The sequence below is a fragment of the Tyto alba genome, unplaced genomic scaffold (genome assembly GCF_018691265.1).
Source record: "Tyto alba isolate M040663 unplaced genomic scaffold, T.alba_DEE_v4.0 Super-Scaffold_46, whole genome shotgun sequence".
NCBI classification, from domain to species: Eukaryota; Metazoa; Chordata; class Aves; order Strigiformes; family Tytonidae; genus Tyto; species Tyto alba.
The window spans coordinates 11,732,449-11,752,922 of NW_024881322.1; the positions used below are offsets into that span (position 1 = coordinate 11,732,449).

The following is a 20,474-nucleotide window of genomic DNA, read 5'->3' on the forward strand; positions in this document are numbered from 1 at the left end:
AAATGGTACTGATTTGCTTTTTTTGGCTCTATTTCCTAGAAGAAGACATTTTGAAGTGTTTAGAGGCTTTAGTAGGCAACAGTCTAAATGAAAAGGCTCTGTATAAAACAAATGTGGTACTGAAAAAAAGATACATGCCTTCTGGAATCTTAGCCAGGCGAAGTCAACCTCGTTAAAACTACATCCTGTAGTTAAGACATATTTTTGTTAAAAGGGCTTCAGTAATTGTGGAACTGTAAATAGGATTTGTTAGTGTATGGACATGAAGGAGGGTAGATTCATGCTTGCTGTATCGATTGTCTTCAGACTCATGAAGACAGTTCTGTGTTTACTTGCATCAAAAAGACTTCATAGCAATCAATTTCCAAGGTGGTTTGGTTTTTTTAACTTTTGAGTTTTTCAGAAAATAAGTTCAGGAGTCTTTCATCTATTACTTATTTAGCCCTCATTAAGTGATTTCCAGAGTGCTGTATTTGTCATACAAAATCAACCAGGATTTTTTTTTTTTCTCCCCATTGTTCTATATTGGCCCTTTGTATGACATAAAATTTCTCTGAGATGATCGTGGTCAGCAAAGCATCCTTGGCATTCTCTGGTACTTGCTTCCCTTTTTGGCTTCCAGGTTGTTGTGAAATTCAGGGATTTTTCTTCAAGATCCCAGCAGAAATCAGCCTTTTTGTCTTTCTGAGGATCAGCCTTTTTGTCTTTGAGATCAGCCTTGGGTATCAGAGTCTGAATCAGAGGATTTGTTACAGAATGCCTTTTTGCTTCCTTATTGCCACAGTGAATGTCAGTTAACTTCCATCCTGAGAGATCCTTGCCTGTGGAATTGCTGGGTTGCAATCCTGCAGGCGTAAACTGTGCCTATTTTAACCTAACCCAGAGTTCATGCCAATAGGAGGACTTGCAACTTCCCAGGTTCTCTGAGAGTTGTTGGGTTTTGTTGTTGTTGTTTACTCCCCTGAAGGGCACTTCAGGAGAGGGTTTCCTTGCGTGGGGTCAGTGGTCTGTTCTCCTTGGCCACTGTATATGCTTGTCCAGTCACTGGAGTTTCCATTCCTCTAACAGATACTTTCCTTTACAACTGGCCTCAGCAGATGGATTGGAAAATGAACCTTAATGAGGAATCTGGATGAAAATAAACCAACACGATAAATTATAATTTTATGTATGTGCCTATACATACACCTTCAGAGAATATAGATATATGTATTCATCATTACTGTTCATTAGTCGGTCTGTTTTCTGTATGTCACCCAAGGACAGTTGGCAGATAATTCATACTACTTTATTTTGCATTAATTTCTAGAAGCTTCAATTAGATTGTAGGATTTATGATGTTGGTATAAGCACAATACTGTATTTGATAGTCTTCTCTGAAAAGGCTCATAGCCTAGAAGGCAACTTAGAAATGGATAAAATAGAAAATAACCGTGGAGCAGGAATTAAGAGGTCTAGGGATAAGAGCTAACCACACTGTGTAACCACCTTTTGACATCTCTTCCGTGTGTTCTAGTCCCAGACATCTTACTGGCAATCATGGTAGTACCAGGCAGTGATGAGAATAAGGAAGGCAACCCACCCCTTGTTTAGTTTGCTAACATTAAATACTGATTTTTTTCAAGCAGTAAGAAGGGGAAGCAATTTGTTTATACTTTCATATGGGTGAATCCAGAAGGAAAAAGAGGAAGGAGGAAGCTGGGCTGAAATTGGCTGACCCTGCCCATGTGAGCCCTGTGGACTGTGGCTATATGTCAGTGAGTAAAGACAACCATTCCAAAACATGCCTGCGCTGCTGCTTTGCAAAGTAGCAGGTGTGATTCCTCCTTCTACAGTGGGAAAACCTGTTTCATTTCTTCAGACAATTGTATACGCTCTCAGATAGGTAAGCAGGGAATGTAGAAGCATAAGACATAAAATATTTTTATAATTTGAGTAGAGAGTTTTCACCAAAGGTGTGAATATTACTTGTAACAAATAAATGCAGTGTCCTTAAAAGCAGAAGGGAAAAACAGTACATTAAAATAAAATCACTTTGACCTTCTGTCTTGCACTATTGAGTTTTTAGAAGAAAAAGATAAAAATGCGTTGCCTAAAACATGTAAAAACACTGTAACTGTGTAGTTTGCGATGTCGGGCAATGCTAGCTCTAATTATTCTTAATACAATATCTATTTAAATTTTTTCAGAAAAGAATGCACAGTTGAAGAGAAGCGAGAACAGTAATGAAAATGCTATTTTTCTGAAACTTACACCACAACTCCAAAAAATCACAGTATCCAAAACCAGTTTGTTTTGCAACACAAATTATAGATGATACAAATGAACTGTTTGTGTTCCTGGTTGTTCTCAGTAATTTCTGTAATGTAAAATAATTAGTGCAATTTTCCCTCTTGAGGTGTAAAACCAGGAACAAATTAAAGTAAAATGTAAATACTAGGTTATTAGAAAGCTATATTAAAAACTGAAAATAAGACTAACGCTGTCATGCTCATAAAATTAGCATAACTTCAAAACTCACATGTTGAAACTGGACAAACAAGCCAGTCTCAAACGTGTGTTCTTTTAGGTATTTGTGAAAAATGAGTGCCAACAGAGAAAAGAAGGACATGAGTGCTTTGAAAGATTACTGTGTGAGCATGAATGTTGTGCATGAGTAGAAAGATGACTGTATGAGCTTCCAGTTGAGTAGAAACAGACATTAGTCAACTGTGAGATAAGCCTGAAAAAAATCAGGTATCTGTGTTCTTGCTGCTTGTGGAATTGCTTGTTTTTCTCCACACCCAGCGTTTGGTCATACTTGATGTATGCCATCCAAGCCTCATACTAAGTAAAACAGTATTCATTTCTTCGTTGTGTAGTTGTCATGTTTTCTGCGTGTTTCACAAATGCTTGTGAATTGAATTGATCCTTCATAGCATGCCTGTGAAAATAAGAGGTGGTGTTATTAATCCTTTACACCAGTGAAGCTGCGATACATAGAAATTGAGGCTAAAGTTGTTGAAACTGGCCATTCAGTGTTAGGAATCAGCTTCAAATACTACTGGCTAAATTTCTCAGAGAATGTCATGTTCAGTACACAACGCCAGGGGAATTTTCATGTTCAGGAGCATCTCCAGACTTTAAGGTATGCATGCTGGTGCAGTGGTCTTCAGCCTCTTCAGTCCACTTAATTATTTTCTGGCTCTACTCCGTACATGAGTCCTGTCTTTGCTCCTGACTAATGTGGCACATCTCACGGGTTCAGATGTGCTATCCTAATAGTTGAACACCTTGTACCACCACCTTCCTTGTAAGCATAGCTCACTCCTAATTTCTTCTTGTCCCTCCTGCTCCTGTTCTTTCCTGGGGTGAGTAATTGTATGGAGAGATCTGCTCAGCATCTCCATCTCTGAGACAGCACACTCACTTGCTGAGTGGAAACTTCTGCTCATGTGCAGTGTCCCTGGTGTGTAAGGGGAGTGTTCTAATGGAGCAGGCGCGATACAGGTGGGATCTCTGGGGAAGTTCTCTACCCATGTCCACCAAGTTTCTAATGTAGGCAGATAAGTAAGGAATAGAAGGTCTTACTGAAGGTATGTGAAGGGATTTTTGTATCTTGTTCAGTTTGTGCAGCAATTTCAGCTTGAAGGACTTTCTGAGTGCCTCAGAGACAGTGACTTTCGGCATTGGAGTGGACAAGTCAATTCAGAATGAATATCAGTCACTGGGGCTGAGCGTGACAGATTTCATCTGCCAGCTTCCTTAAAGTGGGCTTTTTAGCGAATGCTTTTCTACTCTGCTAAGTCACTTGGTTATAAGTTGAATTGTTTTCTAAGCTAGTTTAAAACAATGTGATGGCTTTGTCAGTTAAGGTTTTGGCTAAAAAACAAACCAAACCAACTTATTTGGGCTTAGTGTTGTATCTAATGATTTAAAAATATATTTAATTTCTGAAACTTATTTCGAGAACCTCCACTGACTTGTGTTGAAACAACTGAATAGGTTTACTAATCCTAATTGTCTGCCCAGTGTCTTTGTCAAAGGTAGTTCAGCTTAAGTCAGAGGCATTTTAGCTTCAGTTGTTAAATCCTGAACTGCAGTGGTACATGTTCCTTCTGCTGTTTCTCTCTCCCTTCTCTCTCCCCTATTTGCAGGTAATAACTATCATTAGACAGATGTGTTGAGCAACCCAATAAAGTAGTCTTCCAGTGGTTTCCTAAGTTTTCTTTGTGAGGTTTCTCTGGTAGGCAAGGCGTATGCTTGCAAAAAGTCTAGGAATTTAGACAAGTTTATAATAACTGAGAAGTTTTTGAGGGTGAAGAGTTATTTGTTTCCATGTGCAATTGTTTTTTCTTTCCTCAGAAAGCAGACGCAAGACAGCTGGAATTCTGTTGATGAAAATTTTTGTCTAAACTAAGGTGACTACAGCTTTTCATGGTTTGGTCTTCCCCTAAGTTTTACTGGCAGACCTGTGATAATTAGGGGCGTGATCTGTTTCTTAACTTGTATAGCAAAGCCAGTAAGTGATGCTAACAGTTATACCAGAACAATTATGCATTGGCTGGTACAATTTATGCTGTCATTAGAACTTGGTACAAGTTACACTAACGTGATTTTATTTAAATTAGTCTCATTATATCCATCCTAGAGGATTTACCAGTGTAACCATCTAAAAGTAAATCTGCCTTTGTTTACAAAAAAAACACCTTGTCTAATGTTGATCAAAGTTTTTTTTTACTGGAGCAAGTGCTACCTCTTTGTTGCTCTCAGATGTTTTCCTAATTTAAGCAGGCAACATGAAGTCATCTGTACTAAGTAATTCATTGTGAATTGATGAAAGAACACCTTTGTGCTTTATCCACATATTTGAGACTGAAGTATAGTTCTTTGCTTGTCTTATGGGGAGGTTTTTATTCAAGTTTGTAGATTAAAATCCAGAGATCAGTCTTTCAGACATGGAAATAAGAATATTTAGAGCATTGATAGAATTAAGGTAAGACTACTGGTGTATTCTGTTAATATGTCAAAGTGTGTGTGTACAGTGTATCAAATTACTTTGGATGACCCAGTAATTTAAAACATGAAGGGAATTTTCAGAGATTCTCAATCTTTAGCTACTTCCAAACATTTGGTTCATGTTTTATGGAAGCAGAATTGTGAAAAGTGCATATGAAAAGATGCTTTTTGGATTGTTTATTAACTGTAGTGATAATCTTATGATACTTGGAAATATAAAGAGATTCCTTACTGAGCTACTGAGATTCAGTCTATACAGATGGCTTTATCAGAACCATCAATCCTAATATTCACCCTTGCCATCTCAAATGTGGTAATTCAGATCATGAAGCACTGGTGACTTCCTCCCCCACTCCCCAACAGATAACATTTTAAAAGTAAGCTGTTGGTTTTATCAAATAGTAATAAAGGCTGACCCAAGAATAAATAAGTAGATTTTTCAAAGACCGAGAGCTACAGAAGATTCAGGAAAAAATCTAGTTTCAGATATTCAGAAAATTAAATATGACTGTTGCAACATCTGTCCACTAGGTCTGGGACCAGAATTTGGTTATGGAGCACTGTCTGTGTCCATTGCAAAGTACTGTGCTAAAGAATTCTGTTCAAAATCAATTTGGTTTTGTGTCTTTGTTGTTTGATAGGGATTCTAAAAATTGTTTGTTGTAATCTATTAATTTATTTGTAGCTTGTGTGGGTGCATTTGCTTTTTGTTTGTTGGTGGTTTTACTCATCATCACTTTCTTTAGATTTCTCCCCTCTTTTTGTTTAGTGAGATAGGATGTCCATTTCACTACGTTGCCTTTGCACTTGTCTTTCCTGGAACTTATTTCATTTGAGTATTGCTTTATTCCTTTCAGCCTATACTTAGGCTTTTAGCAGCTTTTTTAAGCTGCCTGGAGTAATTTCCTTCCCTATCTCCACTAACTTGTTTGTATCTCGAGTCATCCATTGTATTGTGCTAGCGTGGTGTTTATATGGTCCTGCAGTGGGGAACTTGCTTGTTGAAACTATTCTTGGACTGTTGATTTTATTCTCAGTTTAGCCATTCCACTTTGCGATCTACTATTCAGCTGTACTAGGGCTAGAATGAGGGGGGACAGTAGGAATGGGAGTTGCCAGTTAACCTATTAGATGAAAAGCTGAGTAAGTACTTGTGTTTATCCTGTCCACTTATTCTACACTGAGCTGAAGCTATCAGTTCCTAATTTACAGCCAATTGTTTATTATCTATCTTACAAAACCAAAGGCGTAACAGTACTTTTTTTTTTTCTTTAATCCAGAATGATCTTCATCTTCTGCTTGAGTCTCTGATAGATAAGAAGTGAAGCTTTTGAATTAGTTGAGATGTAGGTGTAGCCTTAGGGTTTTTGAGGGTATTTTGTTTATTTCAGGAAAAAAATGTAATCCACATCAATTTACTTTAGATGTGTTGCTCAGTAGGATACTGTTATTGTGTGCAATTAGAGATTTCTGAGGGATAAAAGACACCTGTATGACAGTACCCTTTTCAAAACTTACTGACATTTAATTTGTGATGCATGTTTTATCAGGAAAGTTAAGAATTTTTTTAGGAATCTTTTTTGAGAAAAGCATTTCAGAACAAAAAGGGAAACAGAGTTTTAGTCTGTGCTACTTCTAAGTTTCAGTAGTGGTTTTGAAATGCCCTTTTTTCACAGGGAAGTTTTTGTTCTGAAATTTTTGTCAAAAGACCCACAGAAGTAGAAAAAAATGAATTGGAATAGTAAAGACATGCTACCAAATACAACTTGAGTGCTTTATTTTTAGACCAGCACTTGTGTGCTTTGATTAAACAGTTCTTGGTTTCAAAACGAAAGTACTGGTGCAGTATCACTCTCACAACATCTTTCTTCTCCCATATAGTGTTGACCTGTTGTTTTGTCATCCCACGGTGTACAGCTCTGTAGATACTAGTGGGGAGAGCATCACGGTGGTAGAGCAAGTGAATGGTCCAAAGTTGTTGTGATATGATGGAAAGATTTCAGATGGTTCAGTCAGAAGAGGAGAACTCAACTGCAGGAATTAATTCCTGGATGAGCGAACTGATTCTGCAAAAGACTGGCTAATTTCTTCGTTCGCATCCAGTACCCGTTCTGGCATTGAGCTATTCACAATGCTGAACTCAAAGCCTTGTGACTGGAAAAAACTTTCAAAAAAAGACTCCTATGGCCTCACAAAATGTACAAAATACTTAAATTTAACTTCTGAAAATGTCATCTCTCTTAGTAGTCTGGCAGGAAGTAAGGGGTTCATTTAATTTGCTTCTATCCCCAGACACATCAAACTTAAAAAAAAAAAAAACAAAAAAAAAAAAACAAGAAAAAAATCCTATAGAACTTAGAGGTGCTTAAACTGCTATAATTTATTTCCATAGCAAGTTTATTTGTGATACTCAGTAGATTCGCACCAGCTTCCTGAAGTGGAACTTAGGCTTCCAGGTCTCTCTGTGTGTCTGTCTAACCAGGGTGATTGAAGGATAAGAAATAAGTAAAGGTTATGAATGAAAACTAACAAATAAAGTAGATAACCATCCACACAAGAAACCTGTCCCTCTCCTTCAGATGCATTTCTTTTCTGGGTCTCAGCTGAGGGAGGCCCAGTTGGATTCAGTGAGCTGAGTCAAAAGTAGGGTAATGTAAATTGTGCTCATGTAAGAAAAAAACAGCTGATGAGGCTCTGGATTTTGGTTATCTGCTGGGCACTTAAAGGATCAAGTGTTCTGCTGATAAAGTTAAGAACATGCATTATTCAGTGGAAGGCATTACCACTCGAGAGAGATACTTCTAAGAAATTTATAATCACGTCTTGGTCTGAGAAGGTGAGCAACAGCAACAAAACAGCTTATCAAAATATGCATGCTCTGTCAGACACATCAGTTTTGAGTCTGAAGGCAGTACTGTCTGAAATGAGAATTTTTGTAAATCTTCCTTTTGTGGAGGAAAGTCAAGCCTTACAAAGCATGGGAAGTTCTTTGAAGGCATCTACGTGTCTGTGACTTAAGTCTGTGACTTGTTACTGTAGTAAAAGACTTTCTCCTGAACTGGGAAACAGTTGAGTTCTGTCATTTTTTGCTTACTTTCTACTGAAACAGGGACTGAGAGAATTGGTAAACACAGCTACCAAGAGATTGGGAAAAGAAGGGAATTGTTAAACAATATTTTTTCTTCTCTGGCAGTATAGACTTTAGAGAGAGCTTTTTTGAAGTGTCACCGGCCAAAAAACATACAACCTTTTCTATTACCAGGCAAAAAGGCAATAAGACAGGTTTCTGGGAGTATTACATTTTAAAGAAAAGTGGTCTGTAGAAGTGAACTAGTTGCTGAGACTAGGGAAGGTGGGAAATGTGATGTCCCTGGGCTAGGTCAAATGGCTTGTAAATAGTAGTCCCTCCTTTTTTTCTCTGTAAAGTTAAAAATTGTCATTCCTTAGGTAAAGATGGTTGTCTTACTGCATGGTGTTAAGGTGCTAGAAAACTTGTTACGTAGTCTGTGGAGTTTTGTGTGATTTTTAAGACAAACTAAAGACCACAACATCTACTTATTTAGCAAAGGTAACTTCATTCCCTTTTAATCTCTACTTTATACTGTGTAGGAGTGCATGAAGAATACTTGAAATCCAGACATTTTCTGGTTTTATGTTCGTGGCCTGTTTTTAATACTTGATTGCTGTAAGTTTATTCCCTTTGCAGAAAATTGGTAAGTAATGGATGGGAATGCAAAGTACTTTTTTTCCCCTGCTTTAACAGTGGCATTTGGATATTTATGTAACTGAATAATAAGACAGGACTTGTATAAACTGCTAACTGCAGGAGGTTTTTTTACCTCTAGTGTGACAGGATCACTATAGTCTTAATATTTTATAAGGTTGCAAAGAAGCATGTAGTATGGATTTTGTAGGGGTTTACTGTGTTGTGACTACTAAACATGGGTTAGGTTTGATTAAAACTATTTTGGTAAGAGCAGAAACCTTTGATGAACTATTTAAGTATTTTTAAACATTTACAGTAAGTTCTTTGACCATATGAAAACTATATTTTAATCTTTAAAAATTGGGTTTTGTGGTAACCTTTTGGCTACTTAAGCTTTCTTTTCCATTAACTTTTCCTGAATACATGCTACATACTGACTGATTATTTCGGTACTATGAGGCTTTCTTAAATGTCAGAGAACTTTGGGAGGGACAGATGCGGTTATGAACTGAGCATCCTGGTGGATATTTATACCACCTAGTTCAGCATTGTCTCCCTTTGCCAAATTATTTCTTTTCAAGTTTTCTTTCCACAAACTTCTGCTCTGACTGGAGCTTCCTCCCTTTTAGGAGCTGTACAAGTTTGTGTGGCAGAAGGGTGTGTTCGGGGTTTAAAAGGGATCTTTCCCTCTTCCTTTTCTTAACCAGTCAGGTGATCGTTCACTTCGTAAAAGGACTTGTTCCCTCTACTGTCTGGAGGGAGAAGAAATAGGTGATTATAATTTCTTCTCTCCCTTCTGACTGCCATTGGCAATTACGACAGATGGTGTTGGAGATACACATGTAAAAGTGTGTTATATACAACATCTCTTTACAACATCCTTGAGCTAAGGCTGCCAAAATCTGTTAGATGTTCCTGTATCATATTGCAGGCACCATGTCCACATTTTGTTAGGTATCACTTCAGTGTTTTTATGCTAAGCAGCCACAAAGGCATGCAGGAGATCTCGTTCTGCAGAGTTGCGGAGATCTAAGAAGTTTGCCATCAGATTTGTAGTAGTAGTGGACCCTCATGTTTCCAAACTGCACAGGTAGGTATACAAACACAGCAGACGTAATTCCGTGCAGTATAAATAGATCAAGGACTGTAAACCATGAAACATTTTTTAAGAGTGCAGCCACCAGGAGTTTGATTTGTCAGGAAGTCCTAGCTTTTTGTTGACCACTCAGCCTTAACTGCTTTTTTCCTCATGGCTTTTACTCGTTCTGTAGTGAGTACAATACATATCTTCTGTGCCTGGTACCTGCACTTCACCTGTGCTCTGCAAGTGATCAAGGGCATTTTGCCAGCTAGCTTGTTGGCCTCACTCTGGAAGAGTTAAGACAAGACCCTTGTTCCAGAGTGCTCATTTACTGCAAGAGATTTTTTTTTTTTTTTTCCTCTTGAGTAGGAAATGTTCTACTGGACTGATTATCTCCATGCAGCTAACCTGTCTTGTCATATTATCTGCCTGATTTGATTATTGAAGACACTTAAGAATTCTGCCAAGCTTCACCCTGTACTTGGAGTTTTAGGCTTGGAGCTCAGCCTGGATCTGATGACCCTGTCCTTTGATTTGATAGCAAATTTGAGTCCATTGCTTTAAAAAGAAGGGCTTTCTTGGTAACCCTAGTATTTGCAAGAAGGTGAAATCCAGACAGATTTCAAATGACTATATTTCTTTAGAGTTGCCATAGTTTCTATCCTTGATTTTAATGAAATTTGACAACTATATGCTAGTGCAAAACCAGCAGGTTACCTGTTAGTACTCTTCCCTGATCCTTTTGCTTGGGATTTGGGGCATCTCTTGCCTGTTATTTAAGAGTAGTTCCATCATTTACTTGTCGCAGAAGTAACTGCCCTACTACCTGCATGGCTGTCATGGAAGCTTTTGGAGAGAAAGCATTTTTGGTATGGTAGTTTTTTAGTAATGTGTCTGCAAGGCTCTTTGGAGCTTCCTCCAGGTGATACAGTCCTGGAGCCCCACTGTGGAACACCCGTGGGGATGAGCATTCTGAGATGGGAGGCTGCCAATTAGTGGAGTTCAGATTTTGCTCCTACGCAATTTCGCTTCACCATGTCTTTGCTTGCTTTGTTGAAGTTCTTGGAGCTTTAAGACTGGGAAATGCCCCTCACACTTCTCAGCTCCTCATGAGAATACTGGGAAGCACAAGGTAAATGAATCATGTAGGACTACTGTGCAAGATTTAAAAATAAATAAAAAGATCCCCAGAATTCTGCGGCTGATTGCTTGTGGCACATGTGTTAAGGTGAAAATTCATCCTGTCAAATTACAGTTAATGGCAAATAACTCTTGATTTGGTAAATAATTTGAAATTCTTTGCTTTGTTTGGGAATGTTTGTATTATCAGGATGCAGGTCTCAGAATTCTGTGTGAACTAGAGGATTGTAATACTAAACACAAAAATTAAAAAATAGAATTATGCCATTAACTTTGTCACATTGAAAACTGCTCAGAATTGTTCTTTTTTGGAAAAAAAAAACCCACAAACATTTTTTCTTATTTATGGTGAAATCAAGAGTTCAAGGTCTTGCAATTTTACACATGATGAACATTTAGGATTTTTGTAAGTTGTATTAAATGTTTGAAAAGAGGTATCGTGAAAGATACGTCAATTTGAAAACCTTGACATGTACTGTTTAACAGTATTTTACATTTACTTAGGTTCCTCTAAAGAAGGAGGAGCTGGCGCTGTGGATGAGGATGATTTTATTAAGGCATTTACAGATGTTCCTACTGTACAGGTAAGATGCTGTGTATACTCATATTTGTTTTCAGAAATACGCTATTTGCAGTGCTGTGCATTAGCCTACTTTTAAAACTTCTGTAATTTGCTGTCTCCTAAGAAAGTGTTGTTACATTTCCTTCTTTCTGAATTTACAGTCTCCATGGAAAGCTCTTTCTCCAGTTAGTTACCAAAAAATCCACCTTATCTTTACTGTTCTACTAATTATTATCATGTTGTGTTTCAGCTAAAATCCATTATTGCCTTTCTTAATCTTTTCCAGGGAGCTACTGAAAATAATGGTATGTTTTAATTATAAGAAGAAAAAGATTTCCATAACATTTGGAAAATTTAGGACTACAGTTTCAAGGGATAATCAAGTAATAATACAGGCAAATAATTTAGAATGCAAGAATTGCATTTTCACGGCATACATGTCCTCATCTCTAGGAATACTTCAAAAAAAGAAATCTAGTGCCGCCTTTGAATAGTAATGAAGATGTTGGATTCTGAGTTCTTAGTTGAAAGATTAGGTTTTAATTTATATTCTGTAAGCGTGGGAATTGCACATATTTTGTACTTTCACACAGCTGAGTCATTTAACGTGTTTGTGTCTTCCTAGACCTATTTTAAATAAGTCTCCCTTGAGCAACTGAGGAGTGGAAGGCAACCAAAAACTCAGTAAGCCATAGTTCCTGAATACCAGAAGGATTTTGTATGACTCCCTTTTCTTGATGCATACTTCTGTTCTGTTTTTATTTCCCAAGATCATAGTCTAGTTTTTTGTTAGATCTCCTTCTGTAGGCAGAAATACTGTCTGCTTTTATGAAGGAATACTATCTCCATGATCCCTGTCACATCAAGGAAATCTTTGTTTTACAATGTAATATTTTTATGTTTCGTTGACTCTCCAAACTGTGTTAAGAATTCTTTGGAGGGCAAAAACATGGGGCTCTCAATATTATTTATCCCCATTATGTTGAACAGAGCCATGTTCCACAGCACAGAAAATGTGCTGCTTGTAGTTCAGTGCCTTAGTACTTGCAGTCGCAAGTAGAGTTCTCTAATCACTGAACTTGGTTAAAAACATTGCAAGAACAGAAGTGGGGTAACTGTATGTCGTTGACCAGCACATACGATACTCTGACTGCTGGATAGCTGAGGAAGATAGGCCATTCCTAAACTGCAAGAGGTGGAGGAGAAAGGCACACTTGTCTTTACTGATCTCAGCCAAATTGAGGTGAGGAGGCAGGGCAGAAATGTGTAACTGACCTCAAAATAAACCTGTCTGTTTTGTGGATGAGAATGTAAGAAAGCCCTGCTGACCAGGTAAAAAAAGAAGTTGATTGTTTATTTTTAAGTATCCTTAGGAATAATGACTTACTGCTGCCCAACTTCATGCTTCTGGTTATGGACAGTCTCTGATCTTTTCAATAAAAGGCAGATCCCACGTTCTGTGACTATGTTAATTACTAAGGAAGAGAGAAGTTTCTGTACTAGACCCTCTGAAGAAAGAATGTTTATGACCTCTAATTTGTCAGGTTGTTCTAAAAGCAAAGGGAACTTGTTATAATGGTGAGGGGGAATTGTTTGTATGTTATTGGGCTCATTTCTGCATCCTTCTGTTTTCCTTACATTTGTGCGTTTCAGTAGTGGCTTCATTGAAAGTAAGGAAGGGAATTACGTTACGGAAAAACTGATCCAATTCTGAATAAGGATTAAGCACACTTGGATTAATCAAGTGAATTGAGGTTACTTACAGTGTGTGTATGTTTAACTCATTCTTAAAAGCCTTCAGTGGTACATCTGCCTTTCCAGCAACCTGTTCTGATGACTGCTCATCGTTAATGTTTTAGGAATATCATATTGCTTACTCATACCTAGTTTGTAATCCCCGTATTTGAAATACTTTCCACCTGTATACTCATTACTCCTATTTGCATTTGAGCTTTTAATTTTTCTGTCTTTGGTGTTGCACTTCCCTTTAATGATGCGTGTGTGTGTTGCCCTCTAATGGATAACAGCAGTTTATGAAGAAGATGGGTGATTTTGAGATGTAGTCTGATGGATCTATGTCCCAAAAAGAGAAGCACTGTGGTGAGAGGATTGTTCCTTCATATTCAGGATTATAGCCGTAATATTTTTACAACTCTCTTTATTTGCCTCTGCTTAAATTGAAGAAAAATCTGTATTCAGGTTACTAGGATTAACTCCCATTAATAGCTAAAGTTCAGTTCTGAATAAGTTTAGTTGTTTTTATAAAAGTCCGCTGTGGGAATTTACGAACAAAAAAACATGTATTATGTCATTGATTGAACACAGAGTTTCGTCTTGGCCTTCTAAAAGCATAATTAGTCAAGGGCAGGGAGAAGCGAAATTCTTAAAATATTACTTTCTATTCTTTTGGAACTTATGTAGGGATGGACAACTGTCGTGGTTTAGGCCTGGTTGGCAGCCAACCACCATGTAGCAGCTCTCTCTCCCTTCCCCTCCGGCAATGAGAAGGGACAGAGAGCCAGGCTTGGGGTTAGAGATAGGACTGGGATGGGGAAAAATTTCCCCTTTATGATCACGATCAAAAGGCAGACTCGTTAGGGGAAGGAAAAAAAGAACATACATTTATTACAGACACTGACAACACATAAGAGAGTAGGACAGTGAGAAGCATTGCCACACCTTGAGAACACCTTCCCCCCACCCCTCCCTTCTTCCCGGGCTCAGCTCTGCTCCCGATATCTCTACCTCCTCCCCCAGTGGCGCAGGGGCAGGGAATGGGGGGTGCAGTCAGTGCTGCCACGTCCTTCATCTTCGGTGAGGGGAGTGTCCGGAACTTGTTCCCCCCTGCTCCATCATGGTCCCCCTCTCACAGGAGACAGTCCTCCACAAACTTTTTCCGACTTGAATTCCTCCCATGGGCCGCAGCGTTCCCCACACTGCTCCGTCATGGGTCACTAACTTCCTCCGACTGGATTCCCTCCCACGGCTGCAGCCCTTCCCGAGCTGCTCCGGCGTGGGACTCCCCCGCATGCTGCAATCCTCCCAGCGCTGAATTACAGCAGCGGGGCTGCCTTTTCCCATGAGACCCCGGCCTTCTTCGGGCACAGAACCTTGATCACCCAGGCAAAAAACACAGGCCATAAATCAGTGTCTGCTCCACCGTAGATCTCCATGGGTGGCGGGGGGGGGCTGCCCTGCCGTCTCCCCACGGGATACAGGGGGGGTCTCTGCTCCGGCACACCTCCCCCCTCCTTTCTTCCTCCATTCCTCCACTGACCTTGGTGTTCATGCAGCTGCAGCAACTCCTCCTCACAAGTCTGACTGCCCGTCACCACGTCCCTTCTTAAATACATTATCGCAGAGGCACAGCCGATTGGCTCAATTTCCCAAACAGAATTGGAGCTGACTTGGAGCTGGGGGAGCTTTGAGAAGCTTCTCACAGGGGGCCGCCCCGATAGCCCCCTCCCCTGCCACCAAAAAACTCCACCACTCACTCAACCCAGGACAACAGCCTTGACAATTTGGGATTTTTCAATGGAATAACAGTTTTAATTTCATGACAAGATAAAATCACGCCATTTATTGAATTCCTTATTACCGCACCAATTTGAATAGCAGAAATTGCATAGATCCAATTCTGTTTGTGTCAGGTAATTAAAGAAAAAATAAAATTCTCTGCTAGGAATGCAAGTAGGGCAGACAGAAACCCGTTGTACATGTTGCTTCTGTGTTTGTCTATTGCCTCTAGTGTGTTCTAATCCTGTGGCAGTACCTACAGAACATGGTGTTTGATAACGCATAGGCTAACAACAAAAAAATGTCCTATTTTCCAGAATCTACTCAATGAGGCAGCTTACAAAAGGTATTTGTACCTTGACTGGAACCGCAGACCAAGTTTCGGGTGTGCACTAAACAGATCTCAGTCAGCTGCCTCCAGAAGGCACGATCCTGTTTCTCTTGTTGTTGCACTTCATGCCTTTGTGATAAGTTGGCATAGGCTGCTGAGTTGGCAGAGAAATTTTGTGTTTCCTCTTGTAGGGTTAGCGTTTTCTCTGTTAAAGTCCTGAATTGGGAAGGAGACAGGGCAAGGTGGGTGATGGTAAAGGGGGAGCCTGCGGAGGTTGGGTTGTCGTGAATTCTGATGGCGTTAGGGTCACCGTAATATGAAACGGCATCTTTGGTTAACCAGTCACTACTCCCTTCCACTAATAAAAGGAAAATAATTATTTTCTTTGATAATGAGCATTTAATTGGAAAAAAAAAAAAAAGCTTACTGAGACACACATAGTATTTATTCTTAACAGTATGGTACCTCTAGAATTAGTATTAGAGTAAATTAGTGTTGAGTAACAAGTATTACATGCTACCGGTATACACATATATTAAAAGGTGATACAAAACTCATGTTTGGTTTTGTGGTCAGTGGAGTAGAAGTCTGTTATGCTGGGACCAACTGTTTTCATTAAATCATTTACTCTTTTTCAGTAAGTTAGGCGTTGAATGTTGACTTCTAATGAAGAAGAAAATAGTAATCATGAGGAATCACTTTTTGGATTTTATGAATGCAGTTGTGTCCCCTGTATAGAACTGCAAAGCTGCTTCCACAGTGTACACTGGAAAAGGTTAAACAGTTGTGTGGTAATAACAGTTTGTGTTTTGTTGGTAAAGCACATTCAGAAATTGTTTTCCACATGATAGTGAATCTGGCCTGGATGTGAATTCATCTCTTTCTGAAGTGATTCCTACCCTGTTTATCCTACAAACCAGATACACGGGTGTTTAAGAGCATGGATGTCTTCCACCTCCCCAGTATTCCAGCATGAAATGTAGAGGCCTCCATAATCATGTTCTGTTAAAGCATTGGAACAAAAGTAGATGTCAGTAGAGTCAAGGTCCTGTATCTACTGTAAGTTAATTTCATTTGATATGGAATAAAATTTCAGGAAATTGGAAAACTAGGCTGTTATTTGGAATAACTCTTGTAGTAATTTCAAGTTGCCAAGGAAAAAAGGTATTTTGTCGAAAATACACATTCAGCTTAACTGTAGGACAGAAGAAAGGCATTCCCAAATCTTTACAGAAAAATACAAGACGCATATATACATGCAGAACAGAGTGTTCAAGAGACCAGTCAAAGCTCTTCAGCAATTCATGTGGAGCAAGGTGTCCTAACTGCTGGTTCTTGTTTTCTCTGCATGCTCTGTGCTCTTGCACATACAAAATTATGTCTTGGACTTAGATAAGGAGAGAGCATCAGGCACTCCTGTTTAGGTGCTATGTAAGTTATCATGCTGGCCTCCACCTTTCACTCTAGAAGGGTATGGAGTTTCCTTGAAGTCCTGAATTATATCTGCCAGCCCCATATGGATGTCTTGGATGTGTCTCAGATGGCACCAGATGCCTGTGTATGGGCAACTGAGTTTTGCCTGATGTGTTTATGTAAATAACTTTTGGGCCAAAAAATTGGAAATTTTTAGCTGAAAATATGTTTTTGAAAAAACTCTGGTCAGATCAGGTTTCTGGCTAGCAATTTGCTTCATATCCTTTTTCAGCTTGTTCTCAATCTGGGGAAAAAAAAAAACAACTTTAAGTTTTGCATATGCAGTGGCAGCAGAAAAGATCATCTGGTGGTTTATGTCCAGGAGAATAGCGGGGAAGTCTGTTTATTTCTGATGTTAATAATATATTTTCATGACTAGTTTTGTTTTTACTTTCTTCTTTAGAAATCTACTGTTGTACATGTACAGTTATCAGTAATTTCATTAATTCACATATTGCCAAACTCTGACTGGTGCTTGATTAGATTGGTCAGGCTTCAATTTTGCTGAAGTTACTGTGTAGCGAGGACTCCCGACTGGAGGCTGCTCCTTACATTTATTTACTGAGTGTGCAAGTTAATAAATTATAGGCTTGCAGTAGTAGTACATCTAGAAGCTACTGGAGCTTTTAATCTTTTTTTTCAGACAAATTTTATTTTAGTGTTACCTAGCAGCTTGGGTAGGTCCTCACAGAGCCATGCACTCTTGTAGTGAAGAGAGTCCCTGCCCCAAAAGAGTGTCATCGGGTTAAAATCTCTTGATTGAGTTTCATTACACTGAGTATGAAAATGAAGTTGAATTGCAGTAATATTGCAGCAGATTATCTGAAACCTCTGCTCATATGGAATTATATTTTTTTTAAATGGAGTTTATGAAATTCTGTATATGATTAGCTCACAAAAGTAAGAGGTGAAATCTTGGAAGAAGTTGATTCCTCAGCTTTTCTGCTAATGAATATTCACTATTCGTTGATATCCTCAAACATTTGCCTTAAAATGCCCATTTATACTTCTTATATAGTTCTCTGGAACATTTAGGGCAGGATTTTCAGAATTATAATTGTATTTTCAGTCTTCTCAAGCTGTTTTCCTTCATCAGGTTACCCGGGATATTAACAATATACATTTTCTGATCTTTTTTTTTTTCTTTTTTTTTTAATACTTCAGATCTATTCTAGTCGAGAACTTGAAGAAACGTTGAACAAAATCAGGGAAATACTCTCAGATGACAAACATGATTGGGATCAACGAACTAATGCGGTAAACTTTTTATCTGGTTTCAGGTTTAGGTGGGTGTATTTCATAAAGCACAGGCAGCTGCATATGCTAAAATGTTTTTTCTCAAAGTAATTACACTCCAGATAATTGAAGAAATTTTCTTTTTAGTTTTTAAACCTTGAATTTCTATATACCAAATAAGTTTGAGCAAGTATTTTTCAAAGGCTAAATTTTTGCTAACGTTTAAGGGAAAGCTTTTCTAAAAGCCATCATGTATGTTACAGTTGGCATTTATGCAAACTCACGTATTCTGCTGGTAAACTGGTAGCGTTAGTACCTGTTATATGTGGCTATGATAAGGTTCACATGCAGGAATACAATGTTTGTGTCTAGATAGCATTTCTATTTTTTATCAAGTTTATGGCATCTTAGGGTTTGGAAACTGGTAGGTATGTGAACAGAATTATTTAGTTGTATATTTGTAGACTGGGATCTAAGACTTTTTAGCTGTAGAATTTAGGTAATAGGATTTTTTTACAGTTTTTAAAATTCCTTCTATATATCTCAAAGTGACACTTTGCTTTAAAGATATGCCCATGTACATTTTTGCAATTAAGCTGTTACTCTCATATTTTGAAATGCATATTGGTAGTGTCCTAAACTAAATGCCTTCAATTTTTTAGCTGAAGAAAGTTCGGTCACTGCTTGTTGCTGGAGCTGCACAGTATGATGGATTTTTCCAGCATTTACGGTTGTTGGATGGTGCTTTCAAGCTGTCAGCCAAGGATCTCAGATCCCAGGTGGTTAGGGAAGCGTGCATTACTGTAGCGTAAGTATAGTTTATCTGTGTTTGTATGCTGCTAGATTTTAGTGTGAGTTTGACTTAAAGATGCTTTATCAGTGTTGCAGGAAAGATTATCTTGATGGACTGCTGTACACTGACTGATAAAGAGTCAAGGCAGCATCTGAAGCCACGGAGAAAAAGAAACATTGAAGGGAATTTGTTGTCTTATGCAGTGCACATAGTTGGTGATCCTGTAACCAACTGTATGTGAAGAACAAGTTACCATCACTACACTGAGTACTTAGTGCAAGTTAATACAAACTGTTGTTAAGTACTACTGTAATACTAGGCGCTAGTCTTAGGAGCACTTGTGCTTGGGTGATTGGCACAGGGCTCTACTGTGAGTATTTCTGATAACCACGGGAGCTGCCCTGTGGTGGTTTGAACACTACATTTCGGTGAGACAGTATCTTTCATGTCCGTGATAATTTTAGAAGCCAGGACTAAACAGAAGTAACATCTTCACCCTTATCTTGGGGACCCTCATTAAATTCAAGGGTGGGAAAGAAAAGCCGCCTTTGTACACCAGCACAGTCTTTTTCCCTGGCTTCTTTTCCTCTGGAAATGCATTAATGTAACCACTGATTTTCAGTGGCCGTCTGCAACAGATATCCCCCAGAGTTTACCCTGGCTATTTTCTGGTCTCCTGATTGAACAGCCCATGGGGACCTGTTGGAGCATGCAGCTGTCCTTGCCAGGGAAATTGAGGCTTGGAGAAAATAATGCTAACCTTTCCTCACATGAGTCAGGTGTAGTGTAAAAGGACTGTGTAAATGTCCTCGTCTAGGCCTAAAAACCTGGCATTTTTCTTGATCCCTAAATTTAGATATATTGGATGTATCATTTGCTACTGACTGAGGATTCTTTTTATGTAGTCTCTCTGCATGAAAGAAGCATTTGCCATCATCACTGGACAGTTAAATTACTGTGTGTTATATGTTTGTATATTTGTTAAAACTGAAACCACAACCTTTAATAAACAAGGGTGTCAAATCTTACGGTTGGCTAATTATGATAAATACAGTAGTTTTGCTTGCGTTCAAAGGGAAAAAAACCTCAAACTGTAATTTCCATAGGATTTTAGATTTATATATTCTCAAAGTATGTTAAAAAGCAGAAATACTGTGGTATTTTATGTGGACATAAGAATTTTAGCCTTTCAAATTATGGTATTTGTTTTTCATTACAAAATAAAGTTATTAGTGTTCAACTTCTTAATGTGTCTGCTAACTAACAAAAAATGTTTCACAAATCCTGCATTTCTAATGAGGCAGGGACTTGAAAATTGTGAAATTAAGTAATTTTGTTGTTGGGAAAGATATATCTTTAAAACATGTCGTGAACTTTTATTTTAAGACTAAACAAGTTGATTATTTTTTTTTAATAAGTTCTATTTCTTTTTCCTAAATAGCCATCTTTCAACTGTTCTGGGAAACAAGTTTGATCATGGCGCTGAAGCTATTGTGCCTACTCTTTTTAATCTGGTTCCCAACAGCGCCAAAGTGATGGCAACTTCTGGGTGTGCAGCCATCAGATTCATTATTCGGGTAGGTGTTCCCCTCTCCCTTTGCTTGCTAGGGATATCCAGGTAGAGGCTCTTAGCTGAGA

The 20,474-nt window shown here is 38.5% G+C and overlaps 1 protein-coding gene across 32 annotated transcripts in view; it reads left to right on the forward strand.

The window, feature by feature from the left end:
* CLASP2 (cytoplasmic linker associated protein 2) overlaps positions 1 to 20,474 on the forward strand; it is a 152,943-nt gene that overhangs the window by 65,371 nt on the left and 67,098 nt on the right. For all 32 annotated transcript variants that reach the window (XM_032997385.2, XM_032997384.2, XM_032997387.2 and 29 more), the window contains 4 exons: positions 11,430 to 11,509; positions 17,972 to 18,064; positions 18,706 to 18,851; positions 20,278 to 20,413. In XM_032997385.2, the coding sequence (XP_032853276.2) occupies positions 11,430 to 11,509; positions 17,972 to 18,064; positions 18,706 to 18,851; positions 20,278 to 20,413 (455 nt within the window). The remainder of the gene's footprint in view (positions 1 to 11,429; positions 11,510 to 17,971; positions 18,065 to 18,705; positions 18,852 to 20,277; positions 20,414 to 20,474) is intronic.